Here is a 23045-nt window from a genome sequence, read left to right on the forward strand (position 1 = left end):
GAATCAGAATGTAGGGTATACATATCATATAATACTTATCAATATGTTAGCACCCAAGCTCATGCATTCTACAAGTTGCTACGATAATGTCTGGAACTGTGCAAAAAGGTTACGGCATCAATATTCCACAAGAAAATTACTTAACTGTTGACTGTTTGACAGTGGTGGAAAAAAAAGTTAACAGCATTCCAGAAATCCCATAAATGATTAGACTGGGTTGAGATCTGATGATTGAGAAGGCTGTAGCATATGGATAACATTAGAGTCATGTTTATCAAACCACACTTGATCTGTGGATGAGAATATTGTCAATGAAGAAGACACTGGTCCCATCAGTAACAAATTGCTACAGCATGGGGTAAAATGATGATAACATTAGGTAGCAAATAGCATTGACTCTGCCTTCTTGAATCTAAGTGAATGAATAACAGCTTCTATGTGAATGACTACGCCCCACAACATTATAGAACAAATGTCACTCACCGGACTGTGAGTGCTTCTTCCCGGACATTTAGGAACCGTGGCCGTCCTCCATCCTGAGGGACTGCGCATGCGCAGCCCTTTCTATACCTCCAGTGTATGTTCCTTTAACTTAATTGGCAGATCAGGCAACCTCCCTATATTAAGCACCTGTGGTCAACACCACGTTGCCTGATCTTGGAGTCTCATTCCCCATGAGTCTCTGAAGGTGTTCCTGTGTTTCCTTGTTTATTCAGCCCTGCTGATTCCTGTGGTTTCCAAACCACTTCTACCTCTGTGGTTTCCAAACCACTTCTGCTACTGTGGTTCCCATACCACTTCTACCATCTACTGTATCATCGTGACTGTGAGCTGATTCCTATCCGCTGCCTCCGTGCACTACAGTCTTCTAATCACTTCAACTCTACCATGTATCATTGGGACTGTTAGCTGATGCCTATCCGCTGCCTCCGTGCATTACAGGCTTCAACCACATCCACTCACCTGTTCATGATTGTGACTGCCAGCTGATTCCTATCCGCTGCCTCCGTGCACTACAGGCTTCAACCTGCAACTCGTCTGTGTTTCATCATCGTGACTGTTTGGCTGATTCCTATCCGCTGCCTCCGTGCACTACAGTCTTCAACCTGCAACTCGTCTGTGTTTCATCATCGTGACTGCTAGCTGATTCCTATCCGCTGCCTCCGTGCACTACAGTCTTCAACCTGCAACCCGTCTGTGTTTTATCGTGACTGTTTAGCTGATTCCTATCCGCTGCCTCTGTGCGCTTCAGTCTTCAGTCCTTGTCAACTCTACCGTGTTTCCTTGAGTCTGCTGCCACTATTGCTACCCGCTACTCTCCGTGATCATCTGTTCCAGTTCAACTCTGCTCCGGTGTCCCATCGTTACTGCACCTGCTGGTTGCTATTGGTTACCTCCGTGTTCCCGCAGAGACCCGCTGCTGTTACTTCTCAGCGCTACTCATCCATCTACTGCTGATCCGCTCTCCACGTCTTCCTGTGTTCCCTGCTGGTCTACCTACCTGTGCGCTGCACCTGCTAGACCCCTGCTTCACCCATCCAGGGACTTGTATCCTGCTGGCCTCCTGCCCTTCAGGTATCTCTGCACTCCTGTCTGACTGCCTTCTCCTGAACCACGGTATGCATACTTCCCATTTACTGTGCTGTGTATTGCATACCTTGCTGGACTGTGTTGGTTCTCCTCTGGAGTGTACTATCCGCTGAGTCTATTGCCATCATTGACTGTGTTATCTCATGCCGGATTACTTCAAGAGACTTTCTATATTGGCAGTGTTGTTCAGTCATTTATACATTTATATTGTGCATATTACTGTGGATCAAAGTCAAGGTGCCCGTGTATATATTGTGTTGCAGTCTCTCCCCGTGCACCTCCTCACATATATATTCAGTAGTACAACTTGCTAGTGGCAGACCACTGACTCCTGTTTACAGTTTCACCTGTTCCAGTATCCTCTCACATAGCAGTGGTACAACTTGCTAACGCAGACCACTGACTCCCCGGATACCTCCACTTGGATTCCATTCCTTCACTCAGACAGCGGTACAACTTGCTATCCGCAGACCGCTGACTCTCATCACCTCCTCGTTTCTGTTGGACATTCCTCCTCACTATAGCAGTGGTACAACTTGCTACCGCAGACCACTGACTACCTTCACGTGTCCTTTGTCCATACAGTTCCTCGTGTATTACTACCTCCATATTGCCAGTGCTGCTAGTCATAGACTTTCCTGAGCATCTCATCATCTGCTATTTCCTGTTCCGTGATCACCCTGCTACCAGAGTACCATATTACCACCTATACTGCTCTGGTAAGCCTATCACCTGGTGATCCCTGGGTAAAGACTCCTAGTGCCCGTGACAGTAAGATCAGGCCATGACAGACCCAGATACGGAACCTACTGCTAAAGAGATGCTGCAGCATCTGGTCAGCCGTGTGGAGCAACAGGATGCTCGCCAACAGCTGTTACTTCAATGTTACCAATCGTTAACCTCCCAAGGAACATCTGGACAGACTGTTACAGCTAGTATTGAAGCTCCTGTGCTTTCCTTCGTTTCCCCAGTGCCATCCCAGGTGTCTACAGCTCCTACGCTTCACCTGCCTACTCCGTCAAAATATGACGGGGACCCCAAAACTTGTAGAGGTTTCCTTAACCAATGTTCAGTCCATTTTGAACTCCAACCTCAAAATTTTTCTACCCATCGTTCCAGAGTGGCCTATCTTATTTCATTGTTTTCTGGACAAGCCCTGGCTTGGGCCTCCCCTCTGTGGGAAAGAAACGATCCAATTCTACAAGATAGTGCCAAATTCATTTCCACGTTCCGAAGTGTGTTCGATGAACCAGGTCGTGTGACCTCCGCTGCTTCCAGCATTCTTCGTTTGCGACAAGGCTCCCATACAGTAGGACAGTATGTCATTCAATTTAGGATCTTAGCCTCTGAACTTCAGTGGAATACTGAAGCATTAGTTGCCGCCTTCTGGCAGGGGCTCTCCGATAAAATTAAAGATGCACTGACTACCCAAGAGCTTCCTTCGTCACTAGAAGATTTGATCTCTCTTTGCCATAGTGTAGACATGAGATTTCGTGAAAGAGAATCTGAGAAAACAACTTCTGCTAAAGCACCTCTTCGTTTAAACCCTCAATTTCGTCCAGTTTCATCTTCTGTGATTCCCATGGAGATAGGACGTTCCAAATTATCTTTAGAAGAGAGGAAACGAAGAGTAAAGAATAGACTCTGTATCTATTGTGCTGATTCCACACATATGCTCAGTTCTTGCCCTAAGAAATCGGGAAATGCCAGGCCCTAACTAGTTCTGGAGAGGTGAAGTTAGGGTCCCTGGAGTCCTCTCCATTGTCTATGAAATCTAAAGTCTGCGCTTTCGATGTTACGATTTCCTTTGCTACCAAATCCTTTGAGTCACAGGCATTGATTGATTCCGGAGCAGCAGGAAATTTCATTTCTAAATCACTAGTGAATCAATGGTCCCTACCAGTGATCACTTTAAAAACACCCATTACTGTGACGGCTATAGATGGATCACGTCTCATCAATGGTCTCATCACCCAGAGTACGTCTCCAGTAACCCTTCAGATTGGTGTACTACACCATGAAGAAATTTCGTTTTTAATTCTTCCTGTTACGACAAGTCCGATTGTCTTAGGCCTTCCATGGCTTCAATGTCACTCTCCCCAGATTGACTGGCGCACCCCTCAAGTTACGTCTTGGGGGCCTGAATGTCACCATCGTTGTCTCTCTCAAGTTATTCCTCTTAAAGTACAGCAATCTTCCATCTCATCTTCCTCCCCGGGACTCCCTCCGCAGTATGCTTCATTTGCCGATGTGTTTGATAAAGCTCAGTCTGAACGTCTTCCTCCTCATCGTTCTTGGGATTGTCCGATCGACCTTCTACCTGGCAAGACTCCTCCCAGGGGTCGGGTCTATCCTCTCTCGTTACCTGAAACTCAAGCCACATCTGAGTACATACAGGAGAATCTCCAGCGTGGGTTCATTCGACCTTCCACCTCTCCCGCTGGAGCTGGGTTCTTCTTCGTCAAAAAGAAGGATGGATCATTACGCCCTTGTATAGATTTTCGTGGACTCAACGCCATTACTATCAAGAATCGGTATCCCATTCCGCTGATCACTGAGCTATTTGATCGCATCAAGGGAGCTCGGATATTTACTAAGTTGGATCTTCGTGGTGCCTACAATTTAATTAGAATCCGTTCCGGTGACGAATGGAAGACCGCGTTTAACACCAGAGATGGGCATTACGAATATTTAGTAATGCCCTTCGGGCTGTGTAATGCCCCCGCGGTTTTCCAGGGTTTCATCAATGAGATCTTTCGGGACTTATTATATGTATGTGTCGTTGTCTACCTGGACGACATATTGATCTTCTCACAGGACCTGCCTTCTCATCACCAACATGTGGCAGAGGTCCTCTCCAGACTACGGAAAAACTCGTTGTTCTGTAAATTGGAAAAATGTTCATTCGAGTTACCCCAGATTCCATTCTTGGGGTATATAGTTTCCGGAGTTGGCCTGAAGATGGATCCAGACAAAGTAAATGCTGTACTACATTGGCCTCAGCCAACTACTCTTCGTGCCATCCAGCGTTTTTTAGGTTTTGCCAATTACTATAGACGCTTCATTCAAGACTTCTCATCCATTGCATCTCCCATTGTGGCCTTAACTCGGAAAGGGGCTAATACTAAGCAATGGTCATCTGAGGCTCTCCAAGCCTTTCAAATCCTCAAAGAGTCCTTCTCGTCTGCTCCCATTCTGCGACAACCTGATGTGACACTCCCCTTCTTCCTAGAAGTAGATGCCTCTAATGTGGGCTTAGGAGCTATTCTCTCCCAACGCTCGGAGCAACAAAAATTACATCCTTGTGCCTTCTACTCTCGGGGTCTTCTGCCCGCAGAGAAAAACTATACTATCGGGGACAAGGAGTTGCTGGCCATCAAAGCTGCATTAGAGGAATGGAGATACTTGTTGGAAGGAGCTCGCCATCCGGTGACGATCTTCACGGATCATAAGAACTTGTCATATTTGCAATCTGCTCAATGCTTGAACCCTCGTCAAGCAAGATGGTCTCTTTTCTTTTCCCGTTTTGAATTAATTATAACCTTCAAACCAGCTGCTAAGAACAAGAAAGCTGACGCTCTATCTCGAGCTTTTGTGACGTCCTCTGATGTAGAAGAGGTTCCCAACCATGCTATTCTAGACCCCAAATGTATTTCTCTGGCTGCTTCATCCACCAAAATGCTACCATTTGGGAAGACCCTCGTGCCTCCTACTCTGAGGAGGAAAATCCTTTCGTGGTTCCATGCCTCTCGTTTTTCTGGACACGCCGGTGAACATAAGACCTTTGAGATTCTCTCTCGTAGTTACTGGTGGCCTTCAATGAGGAGAGACGTCAAAGAGTTTATTGCTTCCTGTGATTTATGTTCTCAGTTCAAATCCTCCCGCAGAACTCCAGCAGGGTTGCTGCGACCACTACCCATTCCGTCCAAGCCTTGGACCCATATTAGTATGGATTTCGTTACTGATTTGCCACCAAGTAAGAATCACAATACTATTTGGGTAGTGGTAGACAGATTTTCGAAGATGGCTCATTTCGTCCCTCTGTCCGGTTTACCTTCCTCGTCTACTCTGGCTGAACATTTCATTAAAGAAATCTTCCGCATCCATGGATGTCCGTCTGAGATTGTGTCAGATAGAGGAGTACAATTCGTTTCCAGATTCTGGCGGGCCCTTTGTAAAACCTTGGGCATACGATTAGCACTCTCATCGTCTTACCATCCGCAATCTAACGGACAAACGGAACGAGTCAATCAAGATCTTGAGACTTTTATTAGGATGTTCTCTTCAGCCAACCAAGACAACTGGGTAGAATTGCTCCCTTGGGCTGAATTCGCCCATAACAACATGTACCATGAGTCATCATCCAAAACTCCATTCTTTGTGGTCTACGGTCACCATCCGTCTTTTCCGGAATTTCCTGCCCTCCCGCCCACCCAAGTTCCTGCTGTGGAGACTGCTTGTCAGACCTTCAAAAATATCTGGTCTCAGGTCAAAACCTGTTTAAAGAAGACATCTAACAAATATAAGTCTTTCGCAGATAAGAAGAGGCGGGCTATTCCACCACTAAAAATTGGAGATCGTGTCTGGTTATCTACCAAAAATATTCGTTTGAAGGTTCCATCTATGAAATTCGCCCCTCGTTTTATTGGTCCATATAGGATCATTCAAGTTATCAATCCAGTATGTGTTAAACTTCTTCTTCCTAAGAATCTTCGGATTTCCAATGCCTTCCATGTGTCCTTGCTCAAACCTCTCATCATCAACCGTTTCTCGACTCCTTCCTCAGCACCGCAGCCAGTTCAAGTTCATCAGGAGGAGGATTTCGAGATTACTGAGGTATTGGATGCAAAAATTTCGCGAGGAGTCCTCCGTTTCCTCGTTCATTGGAAGGGCTTTGGTCCTGAAGAGCGTTCATGGATCAAAGCTGAAGATCTTAATGCTCCTGCCCTTCTGAAGAAGTTTTATTCCAAAAATCCGGACAAGCCCGGTTCCAGGCGTTCTGTGCCCACCTTTAAAAGGGGGGGTACTGTCACTCACCGGACTGTGAGTGCTTCTTCCCGGACATTTAGGAACCGTGGCCGTCCTCCATCCTGAGGGACTGCGCATGCGCAGCCCTTTCTATACCTCCAGTGTATGTTCCTTTAACTTAATTGGCAGATCAGGCAACCTCCCTATATTAAGCACCTGTGGTCAACACCACGTTGCCTGATCTTGGAGTCTCATTCCCCATGAGTCTCTGAAGGTGTTCCTGTGTTTCCTTGTTTATTCAGCCCTGCTGATTCCTGTGGTTTCCAAACCACTTCTACCTCTGTGGTTTCCAAACCACTTCTGCTACTGTGGTTCCCATACCACTTCTACCATCTACTGTATCATCGTGACTGTGAGCTGATTCCTATCCGCTGCCTCCGTGCACTACAGTCTTCTAATCACTTCAACTCTACCATGTATCATTGGGACTGTTAGCTGATGCCTATCCGCTGCCTCCGTGCATTACAGGCTTCAACCACATCCACTCACCTGTTCATGATTGTGACTGCCAGCTGATTCCTATCCGCTGCCTCCGTGCACTACAGGCTTCAACCTGCAACTCGTCTGTGTTTCATCATCGTGACTGTTTGGCTGATTCCTATCCGCTGCCTCCGTGCACTACAGTCTTCAACCTGCAACTCGTCTGTGTTTCATCATCGTGACTGCTAGCTGATTCCTATCCGCTGCCTCCGTGCACTACAGTCTTCAACCTGCAACCCGTCTGTGTTTTATCGTGACTGTTTAGCTGATTCCTATCCGCTGCCTCTGTGCGCTTCAGTCTTCAGTCCTTGTCAACTCTACCGTGTTTCCTTGAGTCTGCTGCCACTATTGCTACCCGCTACTCTCCGTGATCATCTGTTCCAGTTCAACTCTGCTCCGGTGTCCCATCGTTACTGCACCTGCTGGTTGCTATTGGTTACCTCCGTGTTCCCGCAGAGACCCGCTGCTGTTACTTCTCAGCGCTACTCATCCATCTACTGCTGATCCGCTCTCCACGTCTTCCTGTGTTCCCTGCTGGTCTACCTACCTGTGCGCTGCACCTGCTAGACCCCTGCTTCACCCATCCAGGGACTTGTATCCTGCTGGCCTCCTGCCCTTCAGGTATCTCTGCACTCCTGTCTGACTGCCTTCTCCTGAACCACGGTATGCATACTTCCCATTTACTGTGCTGTGTATTGCATACCTTGCTGGACTGTGTTGGTTCTCCTCTGGAGTGTACTATCCGCTGAGTCTATTGCCATCATTGACTGTGTTATCTCATGCCGGATTACTTCAAGAGACTTTCTATATTGGCAGTGTTGTTCAGTCATTTATACATTTATATTGTGCATATTACTGTGGATCAAAGTCAAGGTGCCCGTGTATATATTGTGTTGCAGTCTCTCCCCGTGCACCTCCTCACATATATATTCAGTAGTACAACTTGCTAGTGGCAGACCACTGACTCCTGTTTACAGTTTCACCTGTTCCAGTATCCTCTCACATAGCAGTGGTACAACTTGCTAACGCAGACCACTGACTCCCCGGATACCTCCACTTGGATTCCATTCCTTCACTCAGACAGCGGTACAACTTGCTATCCGCAGACCGCTGACTCTCATCACCTCCTCGTTTCTGTTGGACATTCCTCCTCACTATAGCAGTGGTACAACTTGCTACCGCAGACCACTGACTACCTTCACGTGTCCTTTGTCCATACAGTTCCTCGTGTATTACTACCTCCATATTGCCAGTGCTGCTAGTCATAGACTTTCCTGAGCATCTCATCATCTGCTATTTCCTGTTCCGTGATCACCCTGCTACCAGAGTACCATATTACCACCTATACTGCTCTGGTAAGCCTATCACCTGGTGATCCCTGGGTAAAGACTCCTAGTGCCCGTGACAACAAACAGTTCAACATCACTGTTGAAAACAAGAACTCAGGAATATAAAATTCTTTCGTTGGCACCACATGCGAGAACATGGTGAAAGAGAATTCAACTGAAAAAATATCAATATTACCCTCCTTCACAGCTTGGAGTACATTTACCTGTACTCTGTGTACCATTTTATTCGCAAACATGCGTTGTCTAGTGTGATGGTGCATTGCAACATAATGACATGGCTCTGTGGATTTCTCAGTGGACCATTCTTGGTGGAACCTGCATTTGCTCACTGGTTGTGGCTTGCACTTTAAATTAATCAGAATCAATTTATGAGGCTCCATAAATTCTGCAGTCAACAATACACAAGCAGTACACAATACCAATAGAAACAATATTGGAGCAAGAGAACAGTCAATAGCAGAAGACACAACTTCGAATTTAAGAAACCTTTACAAGAGGACGGAGGCGTAGTGGTTAGCACTTCTGCCTTACAGCACTGGGGTCATGAGTTCAATTCCTGACCATGGCCTTATCTGTGAGGAGTTTGTATGTTCTCCCGTGTTTGCGTGGGTTTCCTCCAGGTGCTCCGGTTTCCTCCCACACGCCAAAAACATACTAGTAGGTTAATTGGCTGCTAACAAATTGACCCTAGTCTGTGTCTGTTTGTCTCTGTGTGTGTGTGTCTGTCTGTCTCTGTGTGTGTCTGTGCGTTAGGGAATTTAGACTGTAAGCCCCAATGGGGCAGGGACTGATGTGAGTGAGTTCTCTGTACAGCGCTGCGGAATTAGTGGCGCTATATATATATATAAATGGTGATGATGATGAAGAGGACGAGGTGTTGAGGACAGGAGACGAGATGTAGAGAGCTAACATTCTAGAGGGACGAGGAAACAAATGGAGAAAATGGGAGTAGTGGGAAACTAGTGTATGTGCAGGTGGAGTTGGAGGAGAGAGTTGTTTAAGAATGGGGTGTGGTAGGCAATCGGGAAGAGATGAGTTTTGAGGGAACACTTGAAACATTGGAGATCAGGGCAAGTTTGACCAGGCAGGACATGGAGTTCTAAAAAAAGTAGCTAAATGTGCCTTTTGTGCAGACAATAGATATTTATTATTTGAACATCCAGAGCCTAATCCCTCCCTATGGGCACTGATTAGTGATATCAATCTTAAATAGGTATGTCAGCAGCTGTCCATGGAGACTGTGGTGTCCCCAATATAAATAGAATTCATAAAAACAAATTGGATTATGCTGGACAGCCAGTAAAAAAACAATTATGACAATTTAAAAAACACTAGTGGCATAGCTTTTTACTTATAAAAACAGCAACATCTATTACAAAGTAATAAATGAAAATTGTTCAATACAACTGAGCACATTGATCAATTCACAGCATGTGAAAAAAACAGACTATTCGCTATAATGTGGCTCCTGTGGCTTCAGAGTGATAAATTCCATTTGTTAAATATGACTCTTTATGAATTGAATAAACTGACTGGAAACTACTTCAAAGACAAGAGCAAGGAGTGATGTTACCAATAAGCAGAGTTAGTATCGCTGGGCCTGATTCATTAAGGAAAGTAAGGCAAAAAAAGGAGTAAGCTTTCTCCTTAACAAACCATGTTACAACGTAAGGGGTGCAAATAGTTTATTATTTTGCACATAAATAAAATACTGGCTGCTTTTTCATGTGGCACACAAATATTTGATATTTAAAGTTATCTATAAAGTTGATCTAGGACATGTCCTACTTCAAATATAAATCCTACATTTTAAATGTACCTCTCCCTCAAATGCAACATGGTTTTGCCAAAGTACAAAGTTACTCCTGTTTCTGCTTTACTTTCCTCAATGAATCAGGCCGCTCTGTCTAAATACCATGTAGTTGGCTGATGTTGAAATAAACAAAGATTTCATGCTTAATGTTATTCAGCTTCAAACACAATGTCCCAATGTTAATGGAGTATGTGTTTCAATCAAATGTACCAAGAGTGCTTAGTGTAATATAACTCCAACGTATTATACCGTTGTTTGTAAGTTAGGTATATCAAATCTCGCCCCTATTGTTCAACTTCCAAACAAGATATCTCGGTATTTGTGGTGTATGTGGTTTAATCAGATGTACCACAAGCTTTTAACATGATGCAGCTCCAATATGATATCCTTTTATTTGTATAATAGGTAAATGAGACTACTTAGTCTAAAGGAGTGTGCTGGTGGGCCAGCGCTTCCCTGAATAGTTTGGATGTGTGTACTGCCATGGGTAGAAATGGAGTGGTTCGATCCCCAAAATGGTTAGTAACAAAATAGGTATTCCCAGACGCAATGGGATAATTGTAGAGATGCTCAGGCTTGGTTCCTGGAGAACCAAGCACTCCCGAACTTTGGCGATCCGAGTACAGAGCCGAGCCTGCTCGGTACTTTTGCACGCCCTCGGAATTAAAAAAGAGGCAAAACGTCATTGTTAGTTCGTCGGATCTGACGAATTTTGGATTCTACAAGTATCACCTTCCACAGCGATCCAGCGCCATTTCACAGATGGACACAGAAGAGATAGCACGGTTCTTGGCAGTATCTAGTGTAGTTGGGTAGCGTCATAGGTAGAGAAGAAAGAGGAGGGGTAGCAGTGTTCTTCAAAGTCTCCAGTGACATTCAGGAGAGCTGCATTGCTCCATTGCTAATTGTCATTGCTGAATTAGAAATAATAGGGGTGGCAGTCTTGGTCTAAATCTGCAGTCACATTTTAATCAGTTATTTAGCTAACACACCAACAGGACAGCATCATTACTAATTGTCATTGCTGAAATCGAAATAATAGGGTTGGCAGCATTCTTCAAAATCTGCAGTTACATTGTACGGTGCCATAGCTCACCCAGAAATAGGAGATGGCAGTGTTTAGTGCTGAAACAGAAATTCAAATAATAGGGCTGGCAGTGTTATTAGAAGTCTCCAGACACATTTTATTGTGTCATAGCTCATACAGAAACAGGAGGGGTGGCAGTGTCCTTGTCGCTCTCCAGTAACATTGTTCTAGTCCCTCTCCAGTCTCAGTCATGATGATACTAATCCCTCTACCTCATGTGCTAAAGCCTATGTTCAAGTGCATAGTGGTTTTAAGTCGGGGAAACCAAAATGTAAATAAAAGGCTTGTACCCTTTTAAAGAAAAACATGCCATTCTACCCTAAATATTACCAAGCATACCAGCATCAGCTAGCTCCCTTCTCTCAGCTGGATCTCAGCACCTGCAATCTACACTGTTATCATATTCCCCCTCATCAGTGGGTACATCATCCTCAAACAATACTAATTCATCCCGCTGCAATCCACCATCAAATAAGTCTGTGTACTTTAATGTAATTGCCGGTAATGGCCTTACTCATGGAATTTGTAGTTAATTTTACGGAAAAGCCATCACGATTTTTGGCCAAATCTTTTACACCAGACCAAATGTCAAAATGTTGAGTAGACTCATCTGCATCAGCACTGGGTGTCTTGGGAAAGCTAAGTTTTTTCCTGGCGGCAATTTTCAGAGAAACTGAAGGGGGAGACGTCATTGTGTCATGTACCACTTGAGCTGTCAGCTTCCTGACCAGAAGCTCATTGCATCTCTTCAGATTTGGGTCAGTTGGAAAGAAAGAGAAGACATAGCTCTTAAACCTAGGATCAAGTACAGTTGCCAAAATGTAATGATCCGATTTCAAGATGTTGATAACTCTTGGATCCTGGAGAAGCGAATAAAGTACTTAATCTACAAATCCAACATAAACAGCGGAATTGCTTTGTTTCATTTTCCCCCTTCAATTTCTCTAGCTGCTTTTCAAAAAGTCTAATTAGGAGAATCACTTGACTCAAGTTAACAGTATCTGAACTTTCTTCACAGGTTATTACTTAGAGTGGTTTCAGCACCTTGCACAACATGGAAAGTATTCTCCACTGCGCTGGACTAAAATACATTCCCCCTAAATTCTATTCTTCTTGCAGCTGCTGCATTCTCCTACATGCTGTTGCAGAATGCTGAAAATGACCCTAAATATTTCAGGACACAGACAGCATCTCCTGCATGACATTGTCATTTTTGAAAAAGTTCTGTATCCCCAAGTTGATTGTGTGAGCAAAAAAAAGAATGTGATGGCATTCCTCCGGCTGTAATGCTCTAACAATATTGGTGGTGTTATCAGAAATTACATATCCATAAGCGGGATAAGCCATGTTGCAATGACATCCCTTCGTTTTTGTAATAGATTGTCAGATGTATGCCTCTTAGTGAAGCTGGTGATACTCAGAGTAGCCTGCCTCTGACAAATGTGATATACTTGGATATATGTTGCTGCTGTTCCTGCTGGTGAAGGCGAATCACCAACCCAGTGGGCTGTCACAATCATATATTCTTCAGTTTGCCCAGTTCCGCTTGTCCACATATCTGTGGTTAAGTGTACAGTGGGTAGAATGGCATTTTGCAGCTCAATAATACCATTTATACAAACCATCTGGTAGAGGTGAGGAATAGCCTTTCTACTGATATGGTGTCGTGATGGAATTGGTAACGGAGACACAAGACCTCAGGTAACTGTCTAAAACCAGCTGCATTAATAGTGGACATTGGACGCAGATCTAATACTAGCATAGTTGCCATGGCGTCTGTGATCCGCTTTGCGACTGGCTTTCATACTTGCTTTCTTTTGCAAAGAATTGCTTAACAGTCAATTGTTGTACACTACTAGTAGTCTTCTTCTTGGTCTGCTTCTGGAATAAAGATTCACACCCAGCAGCAGCAGCAGCAGTGGGACTAATGCTCAAGAATTCTTCTGAGGAATCCAGGATAGTGGAGCAGTCATCTAGCCTTAGCAACTTGGATGCAGGCCTAACTCTGATCGCTACTGAGGATATTGACGAGGACGGTGTTGTGGGTGTAGATTACAAGCGTCAGGATGTAGGGGAGAGAAGGGTCCTAGCTGATGATGGACTGCTTGTTGTTATTTTTTTAGAATAACTTTCTGATTTTTCCAACAGCTTGCCATGTACTCGCTTCAAATGGCGTAACGTGGATGAGGTTCCTAGATCGTTAAGGTCCCTATTTCGACTGACTGTGGCTTTACATACACTATAAATGGCTAGACAACTGTTGTCAGGATTTGGGTAAAAATAATTCCACACATAAGAAGTGGATTTTTTGGTCTTACGTCCAGGCATGACAATGGCCTTCTTCTTATTACGTGCCAGAACTGCTTCCACTGGTGCAGGACTTACACAAAATCATCCTCATCAACATCCTCATTAGCGCCCTAGTCGGCTACACAAATATCACCTTCATCCTGTTGCAATTTCAAAGTGGCATCCTCAATTGGTGTATGACCGGCTACATTCGGGCTGTTCAGGCACACATCTGTAGAAATGCTGAAAGGGGCCTTCTTTATAGGTACACTATCAGAGTGGTCACAATTACACATAGCACTAGTGGATGGACTCTCTTCAGAGATTTGTATCATTTCTGAATCTGAACATACACTTTACTCTAATGCCTTTCTGTTTTCTTCCAGCTCGGCTTTTACACGTAAAAGTATTTGGACACCACTTTTGGAGTCCGAATGACAAGATCTTGCACTCATAGAGCAAAGCGAAGCCCTCATTCTTTCTTTGCCACTGCGTGTGTAGAATGACATGTTGGCAATTTTATTTTTTTCTGCAGATAACTTTGCCTGGATTACAGGTCTTTTTTTCTTGACCATGGTAAAAGGTGTTTTTTTACATTTTAGTTTCCCTGACTTAAAAACACTATGCATTTTTACATAGGCTTTACCAAAAAACGCAGAGGGATTACTATCATCATGACTGGTACCAGCAGCTGCTTGGTGCTTCTGCTCTTCTGTGTACTGCTGTGAATCCATTTTGATAACACCATACACTTTGACTGCAAATTCAGAAGAAAAGCCTGCCAGGTCTATAATTTGTATTTCAGCAACAACATTTAGCAATGGAGCACTCCTCTTTGTGTGTAACCTATATAACACTGTAGAATTTTACTGCAAATTCAGAAGAAATGCCTGCCAGGACTAGTATTTGTATTTCAGCAAGGACACTTAGCAATGGAGCACTCCTCTTTGTGTGTAACCTATAGAACACAGTACAATTTGACTGCAAATTGAGAAGAAAAGCCTGCCAGCCCAAGTATTTGTATTTCAGCAATGATATTTAGCAATGGAGCTCTCAAAAATGTCACTGAAGATTTTGTTGAACAATGCTCTTTCTATTCTATCTAGCTTGCTGCCCAACTGCTCTACAGACTGTGCTACCCCTTCTGTGTCCCTCTGTGAAATGGCGCTAGATTGCTGCAGAGGGCGGTGCTTCTAGAATTTAAAACTCCCGAGATCCGAGAACGTAACGATGTCATTTCACCTCGTTTTCGTTTCCGAAACACTGCGTAAGAACCAAGCCGGATCGGTACTCGGATCCCCTAAGTTCGGGTGTGTTCGGTTCTCGGGGAACGGAGTCTGAGCATCTCTAATAATATTGTAGGGAGAAAAAAAAGAGCAAAATTATGTGATTTTAGCAAAAAAAATTGGGATTTTAGGGAAAAAAATAGGGATCCAAAACCAAAACACGCAAGGGCGGTTTTGCCAAAATCAAAACCAAAACCAAAATACAAAGTTAATCCAGATCACAAAGCAAAACCAAAACCAGAACATGGGGGTCAGTGAACATTTCTAGTTAATTGTAAAGATGATGTCAGTGTGGGTCCGTAGGATATGTCTTGGTGGGTGTCAATTCTATAACAATTGATTACAAAGTCCATGCAGTTATTTTCAACATATGTATAGTTTTAAGCAGGTCAAGATAAAAAATAAATCAGTGCAATGATATAAACTTACACAACAATGTGCAATATATAAATATAAAAAATATAAAGCAGGCAGGGTGGTCAAAAATGGGATGTACCATAAACAATGCTGCCAACAAGTATATAGCATCAGTTGACACAAGGGGTAAAGAGAAAACTTTTCTAAAGTCTTTCTTTCAAGTCCTTATCCAGTAGTTGGATCCTCTCACAGAGGCTAAAGTGTGATTGTGGAATAAGATAAGTTCTCGATGTGGAGCCTAGTGTCCACTCCTAAGCGCAGGGCCGCCATCAGAAATCATGGGGCCCAGTACAAATGATGCAGGCAGGGCCCCCCCTCCCGATGAACCCCCCCCACCCCCTCAAAAAATGCCTGCTCCTGTTGATTACAGACGCGGTGGACTGGAAGACAGCGGGCCCCCTGGTAAGTTTGTGCTGCGCCGCCGCCGGGCCCCCTGGTGAGCCCGGGCCCGGTACAACAGTACCCCCCGTACCCCCCTGATGGCGGCCCTGCCTATGCGTGGGTCTGCCAATGGCAGGGAAAAACAGGTTTGGTCCATATATAATTTACTCACAATGAATTACCTTACAGCGGTGGTTGGTTGTTAAAGGACGGGGGTGATCGGTGAATTCACCCATGTACCTGGATGGTTGCCTGGGAAACTCGGTCCACGTCTTGCGTCCTTCCTCCACGCTGGCCGCCTCTCTTCGCTGCACAGATGTGTTCCTGGATGTCGGGTCCTGTGTGTGGAGTTCTCTGCGCCTGCGCACAGCGCCTTAGTATGTTTGTGATTGGTACCAGTTCGCATATGACCTCGGCAGCCAGCATGGAGGAAGAACGTAAGATGTGGACTGGGCTTTCTGGGCAGGGTTAAAGATTGAAATTCAAGCATTCAACTATATAATCTACTGATTTATTGTAGTGTGTTTATGCATGAATTAATATTGTCATATTGGTCACTGCACTTTAAATCATGATAAATAATTATTAGTAATACAATCAAATTCATACATAGAAACATTCTAATTATCTGTAAATATTACTTTTCTTAATCTATCAAAAACTTTTCTCAATGTACATTTTTGTATTTATTAAACATTTACATTATTTATGATTTATAATTGTCTGATTATGTTATTTATACTACTTATGAATATGTTAAAGTACCTATACTGGTACCTTTGTTAATTTACCAAGAAACAGATATGTGGAAAGTAATACTCATTCATTTCTGTGTTTTATTGCGAGTAATGGTTATTACCTAAAATATGTGCATCTACATCTAAAATAAAGGGTCTGTTAGGAGATATGAAATAATTTCAATTGCTTATTATTGTAACAACAGAAATTTTTATTCGTATCCCATCATGATATAATGTTGAAAGAACAGTTATTGTGACCATACAAGGTCACAGTTGGGTCAAACTAAATTTATTTATTTTTAGCATTTTTGCACTTTTTTATGTGTTGCAGACATACATATGAGCAAACATATGAAATGCATAACTCAATAATTTCCAAAACTATTCCTCAAGGGGCACTAACAGTGCATGTTTTCCACATTTTCTTGCTTGAGCACAGCTGTATTCATTACTCACACATTTTAAAATATCCACAGGTGGTACTAATTATTTCACTTGTGACCTGGAAAACCTGCAATGTTAGAGCTCTATGAGGACTGGAGTTGGGAAACACTGGCATAAACTGATCCACAGCTAAGGTACTACTTGTGCACAAACCGTGTGTCCTAGGTACAGTTTTGCTAATCATGTCTAAGCACTGCCTACCTGTGTTACTGAGGCCGATCACTCTTATGAAAGGAACACAAAAGCTAGGAAATTGGAAAAATATGTATAAAAAAACCACACTTGATTGATATCCTTGTCTTGAGGATCGCCAGCCATTCCATTACAGAGTTAACTACACCAGACTGTTCTCTCCACGCACCTGTGTTTAACTCCATACTAGGTCTGAAGACAGGCTCCTGGATTACATTGTTTTGTGAAAACACTAAGTGGAGCAAATAGCAGTTGATGTTGCCATGGTGCTCTGAAATTGTGAGAGCTAAGAAAAGTATCACAGACACAGTACTATTGAATATGGACAAAAGCTCAATTTAATTCAGATTCTCAATAGTTTAGATGTTTATAAGTGTAGTGACTATTTTATTTTGTTTGTAGCACTCAAAGACTGCAGCCTGAATAGATTGTTTATGTTCACGCAGTCAGAAAACAGTTATCAGCCTATAAGCAATATAAACAGCCTGACACACATAATATTTTCATTTACAATTACTTTCTCAGTACTTTCATTAACCTGACAATTCAACCTCATTTGATTTATAAATAACATTTGGTGAAATAAGGAGACTGATAATATGTTCCAATAATCTGTCATGTATTTAATATTCAATATTTTAATTATATTGTTTTTCAGTGCAACAGAGATGCAATGACAGCACATTATGCTTCCCATTGAAGTTTCAGCTAAAATGCACCCCTGACCGACCACTTTACTTTAATTGCTCTGCTACTTCTGGCAAAGGGAAGGGGCAGCTCTAAGTTTGCCTGGTTACCTTCTCTTTAAACAAGTGCACATCTGTCTTTTGCTTCTGCATCTTTTAGCTGCAACTTGCACACAATCGTATCTATTCAGTAACACCTACTACATGATCTTCTAATGTCTTGGGAAGAAAATTTTACAAATTGAGCAAACCTAACTGCACTGTGTTCTGTAACAGTAAAATAGCTGTTACATCATTAACCCCTTTTCTAGATCACATTTTTATAACAAAGTTGTATCTGTGCATTCGATAAGCAGGTACACCAAGGGCATGTATATCTGTAAGTGGTTCCTAATCTAGAAATAACAAATATTTGGCATTTTGTGATATCAGTTGTCATTTCAAGGGTATTGTAAATGTTTCTTCAACATTTATTAACAAATATGTTTAAAAAATAAATCAAATGTGGCTAAGTTCTTCATCAGACATAGATCTTAACTAAAATAATAATTTGATTCAATGATATATGACCTGAATGTAAAAATGTGCTTTGAATTACAGCTTGGAGCTACTGCACTTGACCACTTACTTGAGTATAGCTCTGAATGGCAGATCTGGCTTGATTGCTGCGGCTTGGGAGCTGCAATGCTGATGTTTCACCCAAGGCAAGGGTCTGGTTGCTATGGTAGCTTGATGAATACTGGAAAGACCCTTCAGGCTTAGAATTGAGCTGAAGTGCACTCTGGGATAGGAGGCTGGGCCCTGAGTTAAGAAAAGTAATTTGGAACAATCAGTGATGATCTCGGTGAAGTAGAAAAACACATGAAGTACAGGATTTATCAAGAAAAGTCAGCTTTTGATAAACACTGTGTGTTAACCTCTACCTCTAGTTACAGATGCATATTTACCTTTCCTGTAATACAAAAAAACACTTCAACCTAAGCCGACCTGCCAATTTAAAACATTTTTTCACAGTGTGATACTTGTGAGTAAACATTGAAAACAAATGTTGTGTGCTATATAATTACAGGATTAAAGGGCCTATTTATTAAGCCATAAACCAGGCAGAAACAGCTTTTTCCACATGGCTTATGCATTTTTAAGTAACCTAACTATGTAACAAAAGCCTAAGGCAGGAGATATCATAGATAACTCCTGCATTAGGCTAAGTATCGCATTAAAATGCAGCCCCCATAATTTTCAATGTGACTGCCATCTGGGGCAAATTAATAAGCTCCATAAAGCAAGGCTTTTTGGAGGTTGACCCCCATGGCTTACGCCATCTGAAGATGTCATTAGCCGTTCTACCCTATCGGGAGAGCATTGTAGCAGAGGGATCTTCAGATCCCTCTCTGCAATCTACCTGCTTTCTCCTACGGTTACTTTTGCAATATAGTTTTGCACACAAGATCAGGCATGCCAAATACATATTCTCGGACTTGAATGGTAAGGAAAGTCATCGCCGGGACAGCCTTCTAATCTATGCTCTGACCAGGGATGATGTTTTAATAAATGTCTGTAAAATATTATCCCATATCATTACAGTAAGTGGTGAAATTTAATAGGGGGGGGGGGGCATATAATAAATAGGCCAATAAATTAATAAGTCATGGAAAGCTTTCTGCTTGCTATGGAGGGTTCCCAAATATAGACTTGGAAAATGTAGTATGGCATAAGGAGATATATTTATTTCGGTATAAAAGCATTAAGTTGTAGAGAAGGATATGCACTGTGTGAATGATTAAAATATCTATAATATAAATGCTTAGTGGCGTGTGTTAGTCTGTCTGTGTGTGTGTGTGTGTGTGTGTGTGTGTATGGAAAAAATAAAACCAAGCTGCAGCGCCACCTGCTGGGAGGAGTTATACACTGACCTACTAAATTCTTAGTGTGTGTGGAAAAAAAAATTCAGAAAGGGCTGAAATTTAGTATACTAAGATGTTTTAATTTGTTAATTTAATTTGTTAATTGTTAAAAGTGTTTATAAAGATTTAAAAAATATATATATATATTTCTTGAAGGAGAAGTGGCAGTTGGGAGTGGTTGGTGGTTGCCGGGGGTGACAGTGGGGAGTGGTTGGTGGTTGCCGGGGGTGACAGAGTGAGAGGAGTGTGATACTCAGGACCGCTGAGAGAGATCCCTGTGTCTGGATAGACATCTGGATAGATGTGGCGATGAAAATGAAGGATGAGGTGATGGAGAAGAATGATGAGGTGGTGACATGTGGACAAAACCACGTTAAAAAAGGGCGCTTACGTCGGGAAGTAACGCTCTTCCCCTGAGGAGGCCTGGGCTATGGCCCAAATGCATGACAAGAACCTTTTTAACACCTTAAGTAGCTTGATTTGACTAGAATGCATGAGTATCATGCACGGGTTAACTTGTGTATATATATGTATGTAAAACAGGATCAATTGTCCTTTATGTACAGTCAATATAAAGCACATAAAGTGCTTTCCTAACATTTTTCTTAAACCCAAAACCATGTTTTCTCAATCCATGCTGTGAATTCACTACTTAATCCATGCTGTGAATTCACTACTTATTGTTTTTTAGGTTTCAAATGGTGTTAACTGTTATAGAATTGAATTTTCACTAATTTTGTCAAATTTGTTGCAACAAGAGGCTTAATTGTATAAAAATGTGCATTCTGAGGGATAAAATATCCCTTCTTATAAACCAGCATAGAGCCTCCAATGCCACCATAAAACCTCCTAATGCTAATATACAAAGTAATCCCATAGTGATATAGTGATTTTGAATCCCTATAGTCTCATACTTTCTGCCTAATACAATGGTGAGGTCTGTAAATGCTTTGGATAATATTTTTGGCACCGGAAGTGGCTCTCTCTACATTATATTTGGCACTAGACATTGCTTTTCATATTATACTTTCCACCACGTAGCTATCATCTGTATGTTAGAATTGGCACCAGATATGTCTCTGCATAGTAGATGGCACTAAATTTTAGACTTGACTTGTTTTGTACATTACTTGTACTTGGAAACAAGTATGGCTAACTGTGTATGCTTGCTAATGAATATTGCTCAGTGAATTAAACGTAGCAGCAGATATGACTCAATCTTGTATAACTTGGCAGTAGATGTGGCTCAACTTTACACACTGCACATTGTTCAGCACATTATTCTGAGTACCAGATATGATTTATTCATCAGAGATAGCGGTTATACTTTGCACCTAAGTTTATGTTTGTAGCTTTTAGACATATTTCTTGAGAGTTACTCATACAGTAATTGTTATGGGAGCATGTCTTTCTACCTGTTTACTGAACTGAAACTGAACACAAAGGCTGCAGTGCAGGCAAATGCAGTCGGCTCCAGTTCACCAAACATACAGGAGTAATTTGCCCTGCACTGAATTCACAGTCTGAACTGCAAAATAGTGATATAAAGATCTCTATGGGGAAAACTAACTATAATGACTTTTTATCATCCAAGATTTTGATGAACCTTCAGAGCACACCATTTTGTTTTTACTCAATCCAGCATTGAATTAGTACAGTAAAGCACTCCTCATAGTGATCAATAGATCACTATTTTGAGGTTCTCTTAGACTAAGTTTACTTTCCAGTGAATACAAAACACAGAAACCAAACCTCCAATGAGTACATGCACTTTGGCAGCAATGTACCTCCTGCTTCAACTGTATTGACTAGCAAAAAACAATTGGTGGTTTGTGCAATATAATAAATATAATTTAGCTGTTAAAGTGGTAGGTGCTATGTGGCTAGCAGTTAGTACAATATGGCTATCAAAACTATGTTAAGCAGCTAATGCAACATTCACCCAACATAAGAAACCCTGATTTGGTAGTTGAGGGACACCATCCCAATGGAGGTGCACTTTCTCTCACAGCATTGTACCTGATTCCACCAGTAAGATGTGAAGAGAGAGATACAATAAAGAACTGAGATATTTTGTAGACTCTTTACGTTTTGGTGCTGAAGCTTCACCATCAAACTTCATCAAATATGGCTCTGATTATTAGACTTTTGCCCATGGTGACCTAGCCCCAGTGGCGGAACACAGCCTTGTACCAAAGCAAATTTGGAGGAGAGCCACTAATGCTGGTCCACCAACATGAGGCCACCCCTCTGAGCTTGCACTGGGGACAATGCATGTGCAGTAAAGTTGCTAATGTCACTTCTCTTGCGTGCTCAGAAAAGCAGAGTAGGGGCCTCAGGAGGGTGAACCAGAAATGCCTGGCTCCACTGCAGTGGTGTTAATTCCGCCATTGTCTGTCTCTCATTCTTTACTATTACCAATCTAGTGTGCCAGTGGCTAGATTCCTTCCAGTTTTGTCTTCTTGCTTTTGCCAAGAGAGTTATCCATCACCTGTTGTCACACTTGTTCTTATGAGATTTATCTGTTTTTTATTTTTTTTATTTTGGAGTTAGAAAGAACATGTTTTATCAGAATATGTTTGATGTCATCTGAACGGAGACATGGTTCAATGAAGGTAGCTCACTATAATGGGCAAAAGACAAGCCAACGTCAGGGTACAATGCCAATTAGCATAGTCAGTAAACAAGCTCAGGGCAGTTATGAGTAGTCGGCCTACAACAGCAGTTATAGATACAAAGCACTGGGAGGCATAAAATAACTCGTTGGTCAGACAGAAGAGCTAAACATCTTATATAGGCAATGTAAGTGATGTTCAACGGCAGATTAGCCATAGACTTTGCTAGGAGTCTTCAAGTAGTCTATATTACACCATGGGTCAAACCTCATGCTTGTTAGTCCTTTTTTTTTTTTTTAAAACTAAGAAAGGAGCACAGTGTGGTCACCTGGGCAGCCATGCAACTATCTGGGCTGCCCTAGTGTAATATAGCTATGTTGGTTGATGGGGCCGTGGTCTATTAATTTAATGATGAGCTGAGGATGGGGTCTATTAATTTAATTGGGGTAAAGGGCAATTTATTTATTGTTGGGGTAATTTTGGTAATGGGAGCTAGTTAATGGTGGGGTCACAGTGTTGCAAATTTATTTAAGGTGGGATGATGGGACTATTAATTTAATTGGGGTAAAGGGCAATTTATTTATTGTTGGGGTAATTTTGGTAATGGGAGCTAGTTAATGGTGGGGTCACAGTGTTGCAAATTTATTTAAGGTGGGATGATGGGACTATTAATTTAATTGTCTTGCCCTAAAGAAATTATTTTCAATTTCTGGATAAAAACGTTAAAGACAGACTGACAGGCAG

The 23045-nt window shown here is 42.3% G+C and overlaps 1 protein-coding gene across 7 annotated transcripts in view; it reads right to left on the reverse strand.

Moving 5' to 3' along the window:
* The window catches only part of CTNND2 (catenin delta 2), a 632047-nt gene that overhangs the window by 406431 nt on the left and 202571 nt on the right, over positions 1–23045 (reverse strand). For all 7 annotated transcript variants that reach the window (XM_075212716.1, XM_075212719.1, XM_075212718.1 and 4 more), the window contains exon 6: positions 18411–18583. In XM_075212716.1, the coding sequence (XP_075068817.1) occupies positions 18411–18583 (173 nt within the window). The remainder of the gene's footprint in view (positions 1–18410; positions 18584–23045) is intronic.

Source organism: Mixophyes fleayi, chromosome 5, assembly GCF_038048845.1.
Source record: "Mixophyes fleayi isolate aMixFle1 chromosome 5, aMixFle1.hap1, whole genome shotgun sequence".
NCBI classification, from domain to species: Eukaryota; Metazoa; Chordata; class Amphibia; order Anura; family Limnodynastidae; genus Mixophyes; species Mixophyes fleayi.